The sequence below is a fragment of the Euprymna scolopes genome, chromosome 38, assembly GCF_053919585.1.
Source record: "Euprymna scolopes isolate OS-2025 chromosome 38, ASM5391958v1, whole genome shotgun sequence".
Lineage (NCBI taxonomy): Eukaryota > Metazoa > Mollusca > Cephalopoda > Sepiida > Sepiolidae > Euprymna > Euprymna scolopes.
The window spans coordinates 32,612,176-32,625,360 of record NC_136519.1 but is presented as its reverse complement, the minus strand read 5'-3'; the positions used below and the strand labels follow the sequence as shown (position 1 = coordinate 32,625,360).

The following is a 13,185-nucleotide window of genomic DNA, read 5'->3' as shown; positions in this document are numbered from 1 at the left end:
AGCTTTGTTCATGGAATCTACGTTTTGATTTAGGCACAGATAAAGAGTGGGGAAAGTTTTTGACAGTGGTTTCAGCTAGACGGGTGTTTTTCGTAAAAGATTGGCGAGGGGGGACCAGAGATTGGAGCTCAGACGAGCACCTGCCATGGAAATAACGATAAAAAAAAAGATAGGCTTGCAACATCTCTTCTGTGGGAGAGAGGTCGCAGGGAAGAGAAAAGGGCATCCCCCACTAAGCCACGAAGTCTATTTTGTACTCTGTCAAGGCAGGATAGGCTGTTTTTAGCAGCTCCTGCCAAGATATGGAAGCAGTATTCCATCCTTGGACGTACTTGGCTTTTATATAGATAGAGAATTGCATCAGTAGTGAGATATCTTCTGGAGCGGTAGAAGGATCCCACCATCTTTCCAGCGACCTTGGCAACAGACTTTATGTACGTGTTCCATTTCAGATCAGGAGTAAAGGTCAAGCCCAGAAGCTTGTCAAAACATGGGGCTTCTCCTAGACGAGAGCCATCCATTTCAATTGATGCCAGATGGGGATCAGAGCATTGATGATGTAAAGATAGGAGTTTGGTTTTCGATGCATTAAAGGTAACCAGCCACGTCTTCCCCCACTGAACCACGCGCTAGAGATCAGAGAGAACTTTGTCATTTACAGCCTTTGATGTGTTGCCATAGATGGTCGTGTCATCAGCATAGATGTCAACAAATGATTTAAGTATGTGTTTTGGGAGATCATTGATGTAGATCAGGAAGAGAGTTGAGCCCAGGATGAACCCCTGAGGGACTCCAGCATTAATACTGCAGGCCTCTGATTTTTGTCCATCGACCACTAGTTTTATGAGCCTATCAGGGAGCAATGATTTAATGATTGAGAAAACATTTCCAGTTATACCGTAGCTGGAAATCTTGTGAAGTTTATGCCATACTTTGTCAAAGGCCTTTGATATGTCAAGAGCAATTGCCCTAGAGAGGAAGCCTTTGTCAAGAGATTCACTAATCCTATGAGATATAACCGTTTGCACATCTGCGGTAGATCTTGCAGAACGGAAACCATATTGCGTCTCACTAAGAAGGTTATTTTTGTTGAGGTGGTTGACTATTTCTCTATTTAATATGGATTCCAGCAAATTACTCATGACACACAAGAGACTTATTGGTCTGTACTGAGAAGAGATGACTTTTCACCTGAATTCTTAAACACAGGGCATATGGATGAGGTTTTCCAGGGTGTTGGAAAGCACTTCTCCATAAGGCAACGCTTAAACAGTTTCCTAAGTATAGGAGCAAGTCCTGGTTGAAGCTTTTTTAACACTATAATTGGGATGCCGTCAGGGTCAGTTGCTTTACTGGAATCAAGGTTCTTGATTAGCTTGGCGACCTCATGCACAGATATTTGTATGTTACCTTGCATGTTCTGTGTTATAGGAGGAAATATGGCCAGTTGATGCCCTTCGTCGCATAGGGTAGAATTTGCTGCAAAGTTCTTGGCAAATAGTTTGGCCTTGTCTGATGCTGATGAGATGACCTCTGGTCCATTGATAATAGTTGGGATAGAACGCATACTTCTGTGCAGGATCCTATTTGTTATTTGCCAAAACTGATGGGAACCAAGCCGCTGATCAGCTACTTTAGATTTAACGTACTGAGCATATAGCTCTCTTGCAGTTTTTATTACTCTTTTACAGTGGTTGCTGGCGTTCCTGAAAGCAGCTTTATATATTCTATATAGATTTCAGAGTTTTAAAGGATACACTTGAAGAAGGTCGGCGGTTACATTAACCGAAACATTGACAAAGAACATATAAGATGAAAATAAAAAAAAAATACAATCAAATTATCATCAGAAAAATTGCGAACGAAAAATATAATACTGAAAAGTCTGTCTTACCTCTTGTCCTAGGCGACACCCAAATTCTTCAGCAACTCTTTTTGCTACAGACATAGCGGCCACTCTTCTGGGTTGAGTGCAACCAATTTTCCCCCGTACTGTGTATCCGGCTTCCGCTAAATATTGAGTGATTTGAGTTGTTTTTCCAGATCCAGTTTCTCCAATGACGATCAGAATTTGGTTATCATTTACAGCCTTAAAAAAAAAAAATAAATAAAAGAAAAAAAAAATTTATAAAAGAAAAAAAAAAATTTATAAAAGTGCATAAAAAAATAGAAAATGCGTATGACTTTTTTAATGCACATCTATTGGATCATTTTCATAATTTTTGCAATTTATACTCATTTCAACATGACATGTAAATGCAGGATTGTGTGTTTTTTTACCTGAAATGCATTTGTTGGAAATCCCACTATACTGCACAAGCACCTTGTGCGTGTGAATTCGCTGACATTTTTTGAAAGTCATCCAACCCTCGCTTCTATGATGTCGCATAAAAGGCATTATTTTGACCGCCCATGACATCACAACAACGGTGGGCATATCGTTAAGACAGTTTGTTTTGTTTTTTTTCACCTTTTTTTCTTCTGGTTCGAGCCTGCTTACTACTAATTTTTTTGTTTTGTGCTTGCAATTTTTTTTTTTTTTTTTTTTTTTTTTTTTTGCTCAACCAACACCCTTACACACACATCTACTTTCTATTCTGCTTTTGTGTCACGGGTTCGTGCCTGCCTGCCACAATTTTCAAAAAAAAAAAAAAAAAAAAAAAAAACATGGCTGTCTGTTTACGGTTTCAAATTGGCTATTTTATTTTATAATAAAAAAAAATCATGTTGAGAAGAGAATATTATTTTTTTTTATTAAAGTTTCTTTTTAAAATTAAAAGAAAAAAAAATGTGTAAGTGAATTGACATCTGTTCCATTATAATTTATATCCAAAAAATTATTCAGAAAAAAAAAAAAAAAAAGTGTTGTGTTGAATTTTCATTGAAAAAAAAAAAATCTAAATTTTTTAATTCTTTTTAGATTTAAAACGTTAAAAACGTATTTGCTAAAAAAATCGTTTTAAATTCATCATTATTTGTTTTTTTATTCATTTTATTTATGTGTTTTAAAAATTTTCAACTACCGTGGAATTTCCACGGGTTCTGCTAATTATTGTTATGATAGAGATTGCACTGATTAAAACAAGGGACGATCGCCAAAGAGGCTTAATATAAATCAAAATAAAAATCACCTTTGTTAATTCATCCTTCAATTTGTAGATGGGTAAACTTTGTCGCTGCTCGAGAATAGATTTCTTCTCCTTTTTACCATAAGAAGCTTTCGGTCCACCCGTGATATGCTTCTTCCATTCGGGGACGTCATTCGGCATCATACCAATCCCTCGCATATTAGCAGCAAGCTTCCTGCCCTCAACTACAAAAAGGCAAAAGAAGTCAGCATTTAAAATAAAAAGATAGAGAAATAGATATGTTGGCCAACAAGAGAAAATCATTAGTGACTAAGCCCACCAGAAACGGGTTTGGTTTGGTTTGGTTTGGTTTGGTTGTTTTACGGCATATCAGCCCTTTTCGGGTTATTTAATGCTGAATCCAGTATAGTGCATCAACCTCTTTGGGTTTGTCATGTTGCACTAAGTTATTTTGTAGAATGTTTTTTTTTCTTCAAGCTCTTTGTATCTTTAATTAATTGTAGTATTTGGTTTGGTTGTCTTGTTATGGATTTTGTTGTTTTTATTCCCTGCATTGCAGAACATAAGTCTTGCAATGGGAGAGGGAAAAGGTATAAATGTTTGGTACATTTTAAACCAGTCGTGAAGTGGGGAGGGATAGAGAGAAAAGGGAAAAAAATGAAAAGTGGGGAGGGGGCTGTTGTTTTGTTTTTGGTTTTGCAGAACATAATTAATTTTTGCAAGAGAGAATAGAAAAAAAAAAAAAAACATTAATTTTAGGTGCATTTCGTCACAGGAAGCCAATATCTTTAGACAGCCTGATCTGGTAGCACAAAACCAGAAACGGTGTCAGACAAAAACTTTGTATTGATATAAAAATGTTCCGGATTTTTCTGTTTTAGTTAAAAATAACTAAATTGGCATAAAAGAAAATATGTGCATATTTTTCTCACCTAAATGTAACTTTGATTAATACACATACAATTAATGTTTTTTTTTTATTTACTATTAATCGAATATTTATTGAAATTAAAAACCAAAACAATTTTGTATTATTTAGATTATTGAGATTACTGTCCTCATTTCAGGCGATATTTCTATAACGACCCATTGGCATAACCGATAAAGTATTTGGTAAAACTAATTGAAACTCTTCTGGAAGTTGATGGTTCAATCCTCAGTGCAGGCGACACTAAGAATACAACTGTGAATGACTTGAGATTTCTACTAGGTCATGGCTGACAAAACGACAGCATGTTACATGCATGGATTCAATAAAGAATTCTGTTGGAAATTCTATGCAGACTCTAAGTTTGATAGAAAGTTTATTTGTTTGTGGACTGTTATCCTCATCTTCATAGTTGTTGTTTCTCAACTTCTTCAAGTCCAACGTAAACAAGATCTTGATGAGCCATTCCACTTAAGTTAACAAATTTACCGCATTTTTTCTCAATGTTTTACAACAACTATGAAAATGAGGATAACAGTCTACAAATAAATAAATATACAAATTACTCATCTCAAAGGATTCCAATAATAAAAAATATAGTTTGACAGAAAGATTCCCAGAGTTTGACAGAAAGATTCCCCAGTCTGACAAGGTACACCTCAAGAAGGTTGGAGGTTACACCAATTGAAATATTGAGAATAATAATCAAGACGAAAACAATAGCTCCAATAATCCAAAAACATTTTATTGTGAAATAGAAGTTAAGAGCCAGAAATGCATATTTAATTGGAATTCGTTATTGAGTATTATTTATTAATTTATTTATTGTGGACTATTATCCTCATCTTTCTTAGTTGTTGTTTCACAACATTTCGACCAACTATTCCTCTGGCCTTCGTTAGGTGTTAACTGCGATGGAATAGGAACTCCAAATCTACTAACTGCATTCTCAGCAATCACAGCCATCCATAATTGTTGTCGTCTCACCACTTTTTACGCCAAGTAAGCCTCTGGCCAGCTTTGAGTAGGATTGAAACCACTGACAAAGGCCAAAGGAACAGTTGGCCGAAACATCGTGAAACAGCTAAGAAAGACGAGGATAATGGTCCGCAATAAATAAATCCAGAAATGTCTGCCGTTTTTGTAACCAAATAATTTCTTTTTAATTGTACTTAAAACTTGAATTTATTCATTATATTATTCTGTTTTGTCAAAATCCATCCAAGATGGCTGCTATACAGTAATACAGTCACAGAAATTTGTACTTACCTTCGGGCATTGGATCAATCCAATGGTTGTTTAATCCAGCTGGAATGTTATCCATTTCCGCTTCCCTTTGGGCCTGTTTTAATTCCCTTCGCTCTTTTTGTAAAGCCGTTTGCATCATGGCCGCTTGTGACAAGGAACCATCAGGATTCTGGAAGAAAAAAGAAAACAGAATTAAAAACGAGCATTTATCAAAGAAAGAAAGATTTATTTTATGCATTGAATGAATTTGTTGAAACAAACTAGAAATTGGCTCTTATCCAGAATTCCTCCTATATTAAAAAGACAAAAATAAAGAAAAATCTATATTATGTACATACGCATAACAACATGAAAATATCATATTCTAAAAATCACAAATTGATCAAATAGTTTTTTTTATAAAGAAAACGACTTTTAAACAATAAATAGGAATTCGTAGGCATCACAACATAAATTATTGTCGAGTTATGTCCCTTTGTTTTTGTTTTTTTTATTCAAAATTGCGACCGAGACTCTTACTCAAAAAAAATAAAAATAAAAATAAAAGAAAAAAAAAAAAAATCAAACTACTTGATCAATTTATATTGTTTTTAGAATATGATATTTTCATTTTTTCATGGATACATACATTACACAGATTTTTCTTCTTTTTTAATATAGGGGGAATTCTGGACAAGAACCCAGAAATTTTATAAAATGTATAAAAAATATTTAATGAAATTGTTTTTTTGTTTGTTTTTTTTGGACAAAGTATGGAATACGGACCCCAACCGACTTCGATAAAAAAAAAAAAAAAAAAAGGATACATATCAGTAGACACCAGTTTACCTTGATCTTCGCAATCACATCTCTACAAACAAGACTGTGTTTTTTATATATTCACACAACTTTGATTAAAGTTTGGATTGATATTTTTATTAAAAATAATAATAAAAATGAGTTATTTATTTGTGACCAAGATCGATTTTTCTGTAGAGTGCATTTATATAGTTACAAAACTTAAATTTTTAAGCGGATTTTATTATCGTCCCACTTCTTTCTGTAACAAATACAATTTCACACCCAAGATCAATGGAAAAAGTTTTTTTTTTAAATCCCTCTAAATTTAATAATTACAATACAGACAGAAGGAAAAGTAATTTCAGGCATGTTTACAAGGCAAAAATCAAATACATACTTCCGTAATACTGCTACACCAAGAAAACACATTTATTCCACAATAATCCTTCTCAAAATGAACCTCGATTTTAGGAATGTGATATTAAAATTTTGATACATTTACTTGTAATTTCTTTTTTAAAGAAGGATGGGTTTGATATTAAAAAAAACAAAAATAAAAACTCAGTTATATTCAGCAAATGTATTTCCTAATTTCCAGCATACGCTACTGGAAGCAGTGACAAGGCAAATCGGTTCCCTCACTTGTGAATTAGGGCAGGTTGATTTGCAACTTTTTTCAGAAAATCAACATGGCACTGGTGATGATAGTTGGGACTTGATGTGATAAGAACATATACCAAAAATTAGATTCCTATCTTGAACAAAAAATTGAGCATTTAATTTTAAAAATCGTGTAGAAAAATACTGAAAAATCCTTCATTTTCATAGCATTTTTCACAACACTGACTTTGAAATTTCACTATTTTTATAAAATATTCAATTAAAATTGATATATTTATATGAAATACATTGAAAGAAAAATAAATACATGAATTATAATTTTAATTATGAATCGCAACTAACAAAATATCTCAACTTTTACTGCATTGATTAAACAAAAATTGTAAAAAAAGCTAATTAGCAACTAAGTCTTTTAAATTTCACAATTCAAAAAGATATGTTGGAGATGTATTACACAATATAACAACTTGATACAAGTTACAGAACCATGTATTTTAATTTTTTATTAGAGGCAATAATATAAACTTATAATAGAACTAAATTGTTCTGTATAATTTCCTTTCGAGGAAAATGAAGGTCTAATTTGCTGGCACGATGACTTTGTAATAATGTGTCTTGCTTCCTACCCATATACAATTTTTTGAGAAAAATTAATCAACTTTGACCAGTGTGTGGCCGCAAAATTGATAGCAGTAATCTTTTTCATTCTTTTTTTTTTTTTTGTAAGTTGTTCAGTATTTCTGGAAAAAAAAAAAAAAGAAAAAAAAAACACAATTATTTGAAAACACTTATTTTTTTAATATTTTTGCAATGTAATATGAATAAAACTAACTATTGTTTGGGTAAATTAAGAAAACTAATAAAATTTAATGGATAAATATTTATTTACCTAATGGACAAAATCGTTTGAATGCCCTCTTCTCTCACATCCAATTGATCTGAGTTTATCATCGATATTATATTTTCCGGAAGTAGTGCAAAAGCACTATATTTTGGACAGTTTAAAACAGTAATTTGGATTTTAGTTAACTGTTTTGTTCTCTGAATCATACTAAAATATACTGCTATTCGTTAAAAAAAAAATATTGTTGGTTTGAATCTCAAATCAAATAACTGCATACAGTTGGATGATAAATTTGACTAAAATGTTTAATTTATCATGTTTGAGGATAGACAACTCTAGTCCATAAACACATTAATCTTGTGGCTTATGTTAGCCATCTTCCTTGATTCAAGGGCCCAATTTTCTAAGTTAACTTCTCCACAAGAAATGCCAACAGCATACTCAAAAAGTAGCTTCTGGTCTTCACACTTAAATTATTTGTTTCTTCTGTTGTCAGATAATGACGATCGGGAGGGACACTAATTTTTTTAGAATTCTACTCGAGGCAAATCTTGATAATTATTGATACAAAGTTTCCCCAAAGGACCAGTAAATGTTTAGACTTTTTGTTGTTCCATCAATTAATTTAAAAATTGCTGTAAATGGCAGTTCTTCTAGTGGAACCTGAAAATTGGAAAATTTGCATGTTTAATAATAGAGCCAGATTACATAATACATACCAATATATTATTTTATTTTCCATGAAAAAGGAACATAATTGCAGGTGTATCTATAGAATTAATTTTACCTCCTTGTTAGAAGGACAAGTGCAGATTATGTGCCTTGTTTGACAATTTTGTCTTGCACTTTACTGCAAAGTCATCACATTTCAAGACAGAATGTTTACAGCTACAAGAAAATATATCAAACAGTCTGTCTAGCTGTTCCTTCATTCTTTTCACTTTGATTGCTGCAAGAGATTTCCTGTCAATCTGTTTGGCCCTCTTATAGCAAAATATATTGACCTTCTGTCCTATATAATGTTACCTTAACAAGGGCAATTGTAGATTGACTGCTTGCCGAATACTAATTATTTCCTTCAAAATTAACTTAAAAATCTCACTATTTTTTAAGTGGGGATAACTGTTTTCGAGGAAATAACTAAACTGGATGACTTGTCGTGAAGTTGGGGGTGCTGTTTCATCCAAATGACAAGGTAAACCAGCAAATTTTGTGAACCACAGGTTAAAACTGAACGCAGTGCTTTTACTGACATTCTAATCTGAAAAGTAAAATAAATAAATGGATTATAACTGAAGGAAACTGTATTAGACTATCTTCCAGTTTCATACGTAAAAAAAATAAGTGCTAGTTATAAGAAATAATGAAAAACTTTGTAGAGTTTAATTAGATGTATTGAAGAGAGAGGACCAAACCAAATCAGAGGCATAGTAGTGTTTAGTTTACACATTTTTAGCAGATTTTAGCTCCTCCTTCGATAACATGAATTTATCCATAAAGAGATTCATTCTTGCTGTAGCTGTGCCATTTTAAACGAGTGTTTAGTGTTTAGAGTTTGAAAAACCAGTGCTTGTGCATCTATGTTACTATGCTATTTTTAATATTATTTTCAAGTTAAATTTAATTTTTATTAAATTTTTAGGTGAAAGTACAGAATAGTTATTTTAGCACAACAACATAGATGCACAAATAATGAAAACCCTTTAAAGGAGTTTCCTTATTTACTCGTATTAATCTTTGTGGGTTATCTGGTTTTAAAACTATAATTTTAGAATAAAAATACTGCTTAAAAACAATTACTCCCTAAAAATAAAAGAAATTAAAATTTGGCACTAATTTTCTGCAAAGTAGTTTTTATTAAGTAGAAAAACTTAAAATTTTACGTGGTTATGTTTCGTAAAGAATATGTAGAATAAAATTGTATGGACTATTTTTTTTTTTTGTTTTAATATAAAACTGGAGTATTACCATATTTTAATAAAAATTTCAAGTAGAATTTGATGTGAAATATTAGGTTGGTGCAAAAAGAATGTTTTTGACATTCATTTGAATGTCAAAAAATGCCATTATTTTTGCACCAACCTAATAGAAAAACAAATTAAAAAAGATAAAACGAATATGTTTAAATTCACTGCAGACACTTGAAATGTAATAATATATATTTTAAACAAGTCTTTTTTTTTTCCTTTCGAAATAATTAAGCCTAAATCGTAATATTTTCAAATTAAATAATAAACATTAATTTTCAATATCAATAACGAGCATGTTTTACGACGGTGAAATCTAAAATGTTTCCACCCCAAAACAGTTCCTGAAATGAAAACGCGAACCTTGGTCGCTACTACTTAAAAAAACAATTTTGCCTTTGCACTTAATATTTTATTAATTCATTATCCTCACTCATTTTATTTAAAAATGTAGTTTAAAACATATTCTAAATAATGATTCCATTTTCCTAACAGTACGGATTGTTTTGATGACGGGACGTTCTTAACAATTCACCGAAAAACTTCTAATCGCTTCAATTTTTCAACTTTTTAAAGTCATTTCCTCAAGCAAAGATAACGATTTTGAGAAAAATATTTTGTGTAGGTCTTTTCTATGCCAAACCCCAACTATCATCACCTCACCGGGGTTCCAAAATCGACCTGCCCTAATGTGCATGTACTTTTTTTTTTAATTATATTTTACCAATATTTTTATACTTTCATTAACATATTTATTATATCAATTCAAATAAACTTTTATTTTTAAAATTAACGAAAAAGAAAATAGTTTTTATAATTTCATAAACAGATATTTTTATGAATTTCAAATAAAATATTTCAATAAATTGCATCACAATAAAATACTGCAGAACAATAAAACTGATTTGCCTTGTCATCACGCTGGAAGTTAGGAAGTACAATAGCTGACTATAACTGAAAAATCTGTATGATGGACACACCTGTGACAAAACAAAGGCTGATTTATTGTCTTACAGCCAGTTTATCAATAAGAATGCATATTTTTGCAGGGACTTACTTTTACAATTTTAACAGGACTCAAATCCAAACCTCCTTGTCGACCATGACCTTGCAAAAATGGAGGTTCTTCTTCGACAAGTTCAATCTCAATGTCTTCATCTGTGAAATGGAAAGATAAAACTTACTTTAGTCAAACAATTAAGCAAAAGAATTTCAGTGCTTGTGTAGATTGGTGATCTTTTAAATCAAACGCATTTCAGGTGAAAACATTACATACTTACCTGTGAATATCTAGTCTAACCTATTTCGTAGGAACAATATCTCTCTTTTGATAGGGTATCACATAAAGGTCTACTCCACAAAATCTCCAGCTATAGTATAACTGGAAATGTCTTTTCAATTAAATCATTTATCTCTGATAGGTTCATAATAGTAGTGGTTAATTGGCAGAAATCAAAAGCTCATAGTATTAATGCTGGAATTTCTCAGGGGTTCATCCTGGGCCCAACTCTCTTCTTGATTTACATCAATGATCTCCCAAATCACATTCTAAGATCATTCGCAGACATTTATGCTGACGACTCTACCATCTATGGCAACACTTCAAAGGCTGTAAACGACCAAGTTCTCTCTCCTCTGATCTTGATCATGTGGTGCAATGCAAACTTCTATCTTTTCATCATCAACATTCTGATCCCTGTCTGGCATCAATTGAAATGAATGGCTCTCGTCTTTGGGAGGCTCCATGTTTTGACAAGTTTCTGAGTCTGACCTTTACTCCTGATCTGAGATGGAACACGTACATCAAATCTGTTGCCAAGGCTGCTGGAAAAATGGTGAGATTGTTCTACCGCTCCAGTAGATATCTCACTGCTGATGCAATTCTCTACCTGTATAAGAGCAAAATACGTCCAAGAATGGAGTACTGTTGCCACATCCGGGAAGGAGCTGCTAGAAGCAGCTTATCCTGCCTTGACACAGTTCAAAATAGACTTTGTAGCCTAGTGGAGGATTCCCTTTTCTCTTCCCTGCAACCTCTTTCCCACAGAAGAGACATTGCAAGCCTGTCTCTGCTTTATTGTTATTTTCATGGCAAATGCTCATCTGAGCTCCAATCTATGGTTCCTCCTGGCCTTACTTTCACAAGAAACACTCGTCTAGCTGAAACCACTATCAATAATTTCTCCCATCTTTTTATCTGTCCCTATACCTAAATGTAGATTCCATGAGCCGCATGCCTGTGAAACTGTTCCCTTTTCTCTACTTTCCAATTGATTACAGTGTGGTCATCTTCAAGTCCAACGTGAACAAGTTCTTGATGATTGATCCCCTTAAGTAATCCAATTTACCACTACTAACGATTCCTACAACATTTTCCCATCGATTACTTTACACTCATTAAACCTTATCCTCAAGTGACCTCTAAGCCTTGATAAGTGGTGGCTCCTTTGTAAAACAAAAAAAAAAATAGTTGCAGGACAACTACAAAAAAAAAAAAAAAAAAGATTGACGAAAGTATAATCCCTTTCCCAGGACAGGTCAAATTAATTTCCCAAACAGAACCGTTTTGCACCACTTTTGTGTCCCTTTATGAAGATTAAAATCAAGATTATAGAAAATCCATTGTTTTAAAGCACTTGATATTCAGACTTTAAAATTTAACGGTTGAAAAAAAACAAAAAAAACAGACAAATGCATTTTTTTTTTTAATTTAATAAACATTTATTTATTTATTAAAATTCTAATTTTCAAATCATTTCAACTATTAAATTTTAAATTCTGAATATCAAGTGCTTCTTAAAAGAGTGGATTTCCTATTATTTTGACCCCATGCGTACGACTGACGCTTAACATTGTTAGACATTTAAACATCAATTTTCAACTTTTGGAGACATGCCAAGCTTTACTGCCACCATGACAGAAAAGAAAAAAAAAATACTGTCTGGATTTTCTTGATGAAGAATCTGTTAAGATTCAAAAAATAGAATTTTAATAAATAATTACATTTATTATGAAAAGAAAATTGCATATGTCTACTTTGTTTAAAACAAAGGTAATTTCCTTTGCTTAAATTTAGTGAAATTTTGTTGATTTGCATATACGAATGTCATAAATCCAATTCAAAAAGAACTTTTTCTAAAATTTTAATGGAAGGCATTAAATTTTGATGTTCAAAAATGGAAGCAGCAGCTTATTTGAGGTAAAAACAATCTAAAAACATTCCCCAAAACCTTATAGATCGTAAATAACCATTGATATATAACTTCTAACATGTTAAATCTACTCAAAAACACTAACATCTAAAAAAAAATTTCAGGTACCTCTCCTCAATACCCATCAACCTGGAAATCTAATATTTTGGGCAAATTGAGTACCCCAGCAAAGAATCGAAAAAATTTCAAACAATGGTAAAAATGATGTCTTTGGACATTTTGTTACCTCTGATATCATTGTTAACCAATAAAACACTTTATGTGGTTCTTACTAAACAAGTGACAGGCCGTCTAGACAATGTTCTCAAAAGGTAACATCAGCTTTAAATGGGTTAAATTTTAAATTCTAAAATCCAGATATTATGCTACTAAATCTTATGTCTGGAATCCTTATCACATAATTTTCATTCTAGAAAATGTCTCAAAGCTAAAGCTTATGGGGTCTTAAGAAAAAGTTGAAATTTAGTGAATCTTGCTTAACCGATTAGCATCCGTT

The 13,185-nt window shown here is 32.3% G+C and overlaps 1 protein-coding gene across 1 annotated transcript in view; it reads right to left on the bottom strand.

Moving 5' to 3' along the window:
* Positions 1-13,185, bottom strand: part of LOC145263125 (ATP-dependent RNA helicase DHX8-like) — a 75,823-nt gene that overhangs the window by 28,749 nt on the left and 33,889 nt on the right. The window contains exons 9-12 of the mRNA XM_080120064.1: positions 10,535-10,635; positions 5,287-5,434; positions 3,132-3,313; positions 1,895-2,089 (exon numbers count right to left, since the gene is read on the bottom strand). Coding sequence (XP_079976190.1) covers positions 1,895-2,089; positions 3,132-3,313; positions 5,287-5,434; positions 10,535-10,635 — 626 coding nt within the window. The remainder of the gene's footprint in view (positions 1-1,894; positions 2,090-3,131; positions 3,314-5,286; positions 5,435-10,534; positions 10,636-13,185) is intronic.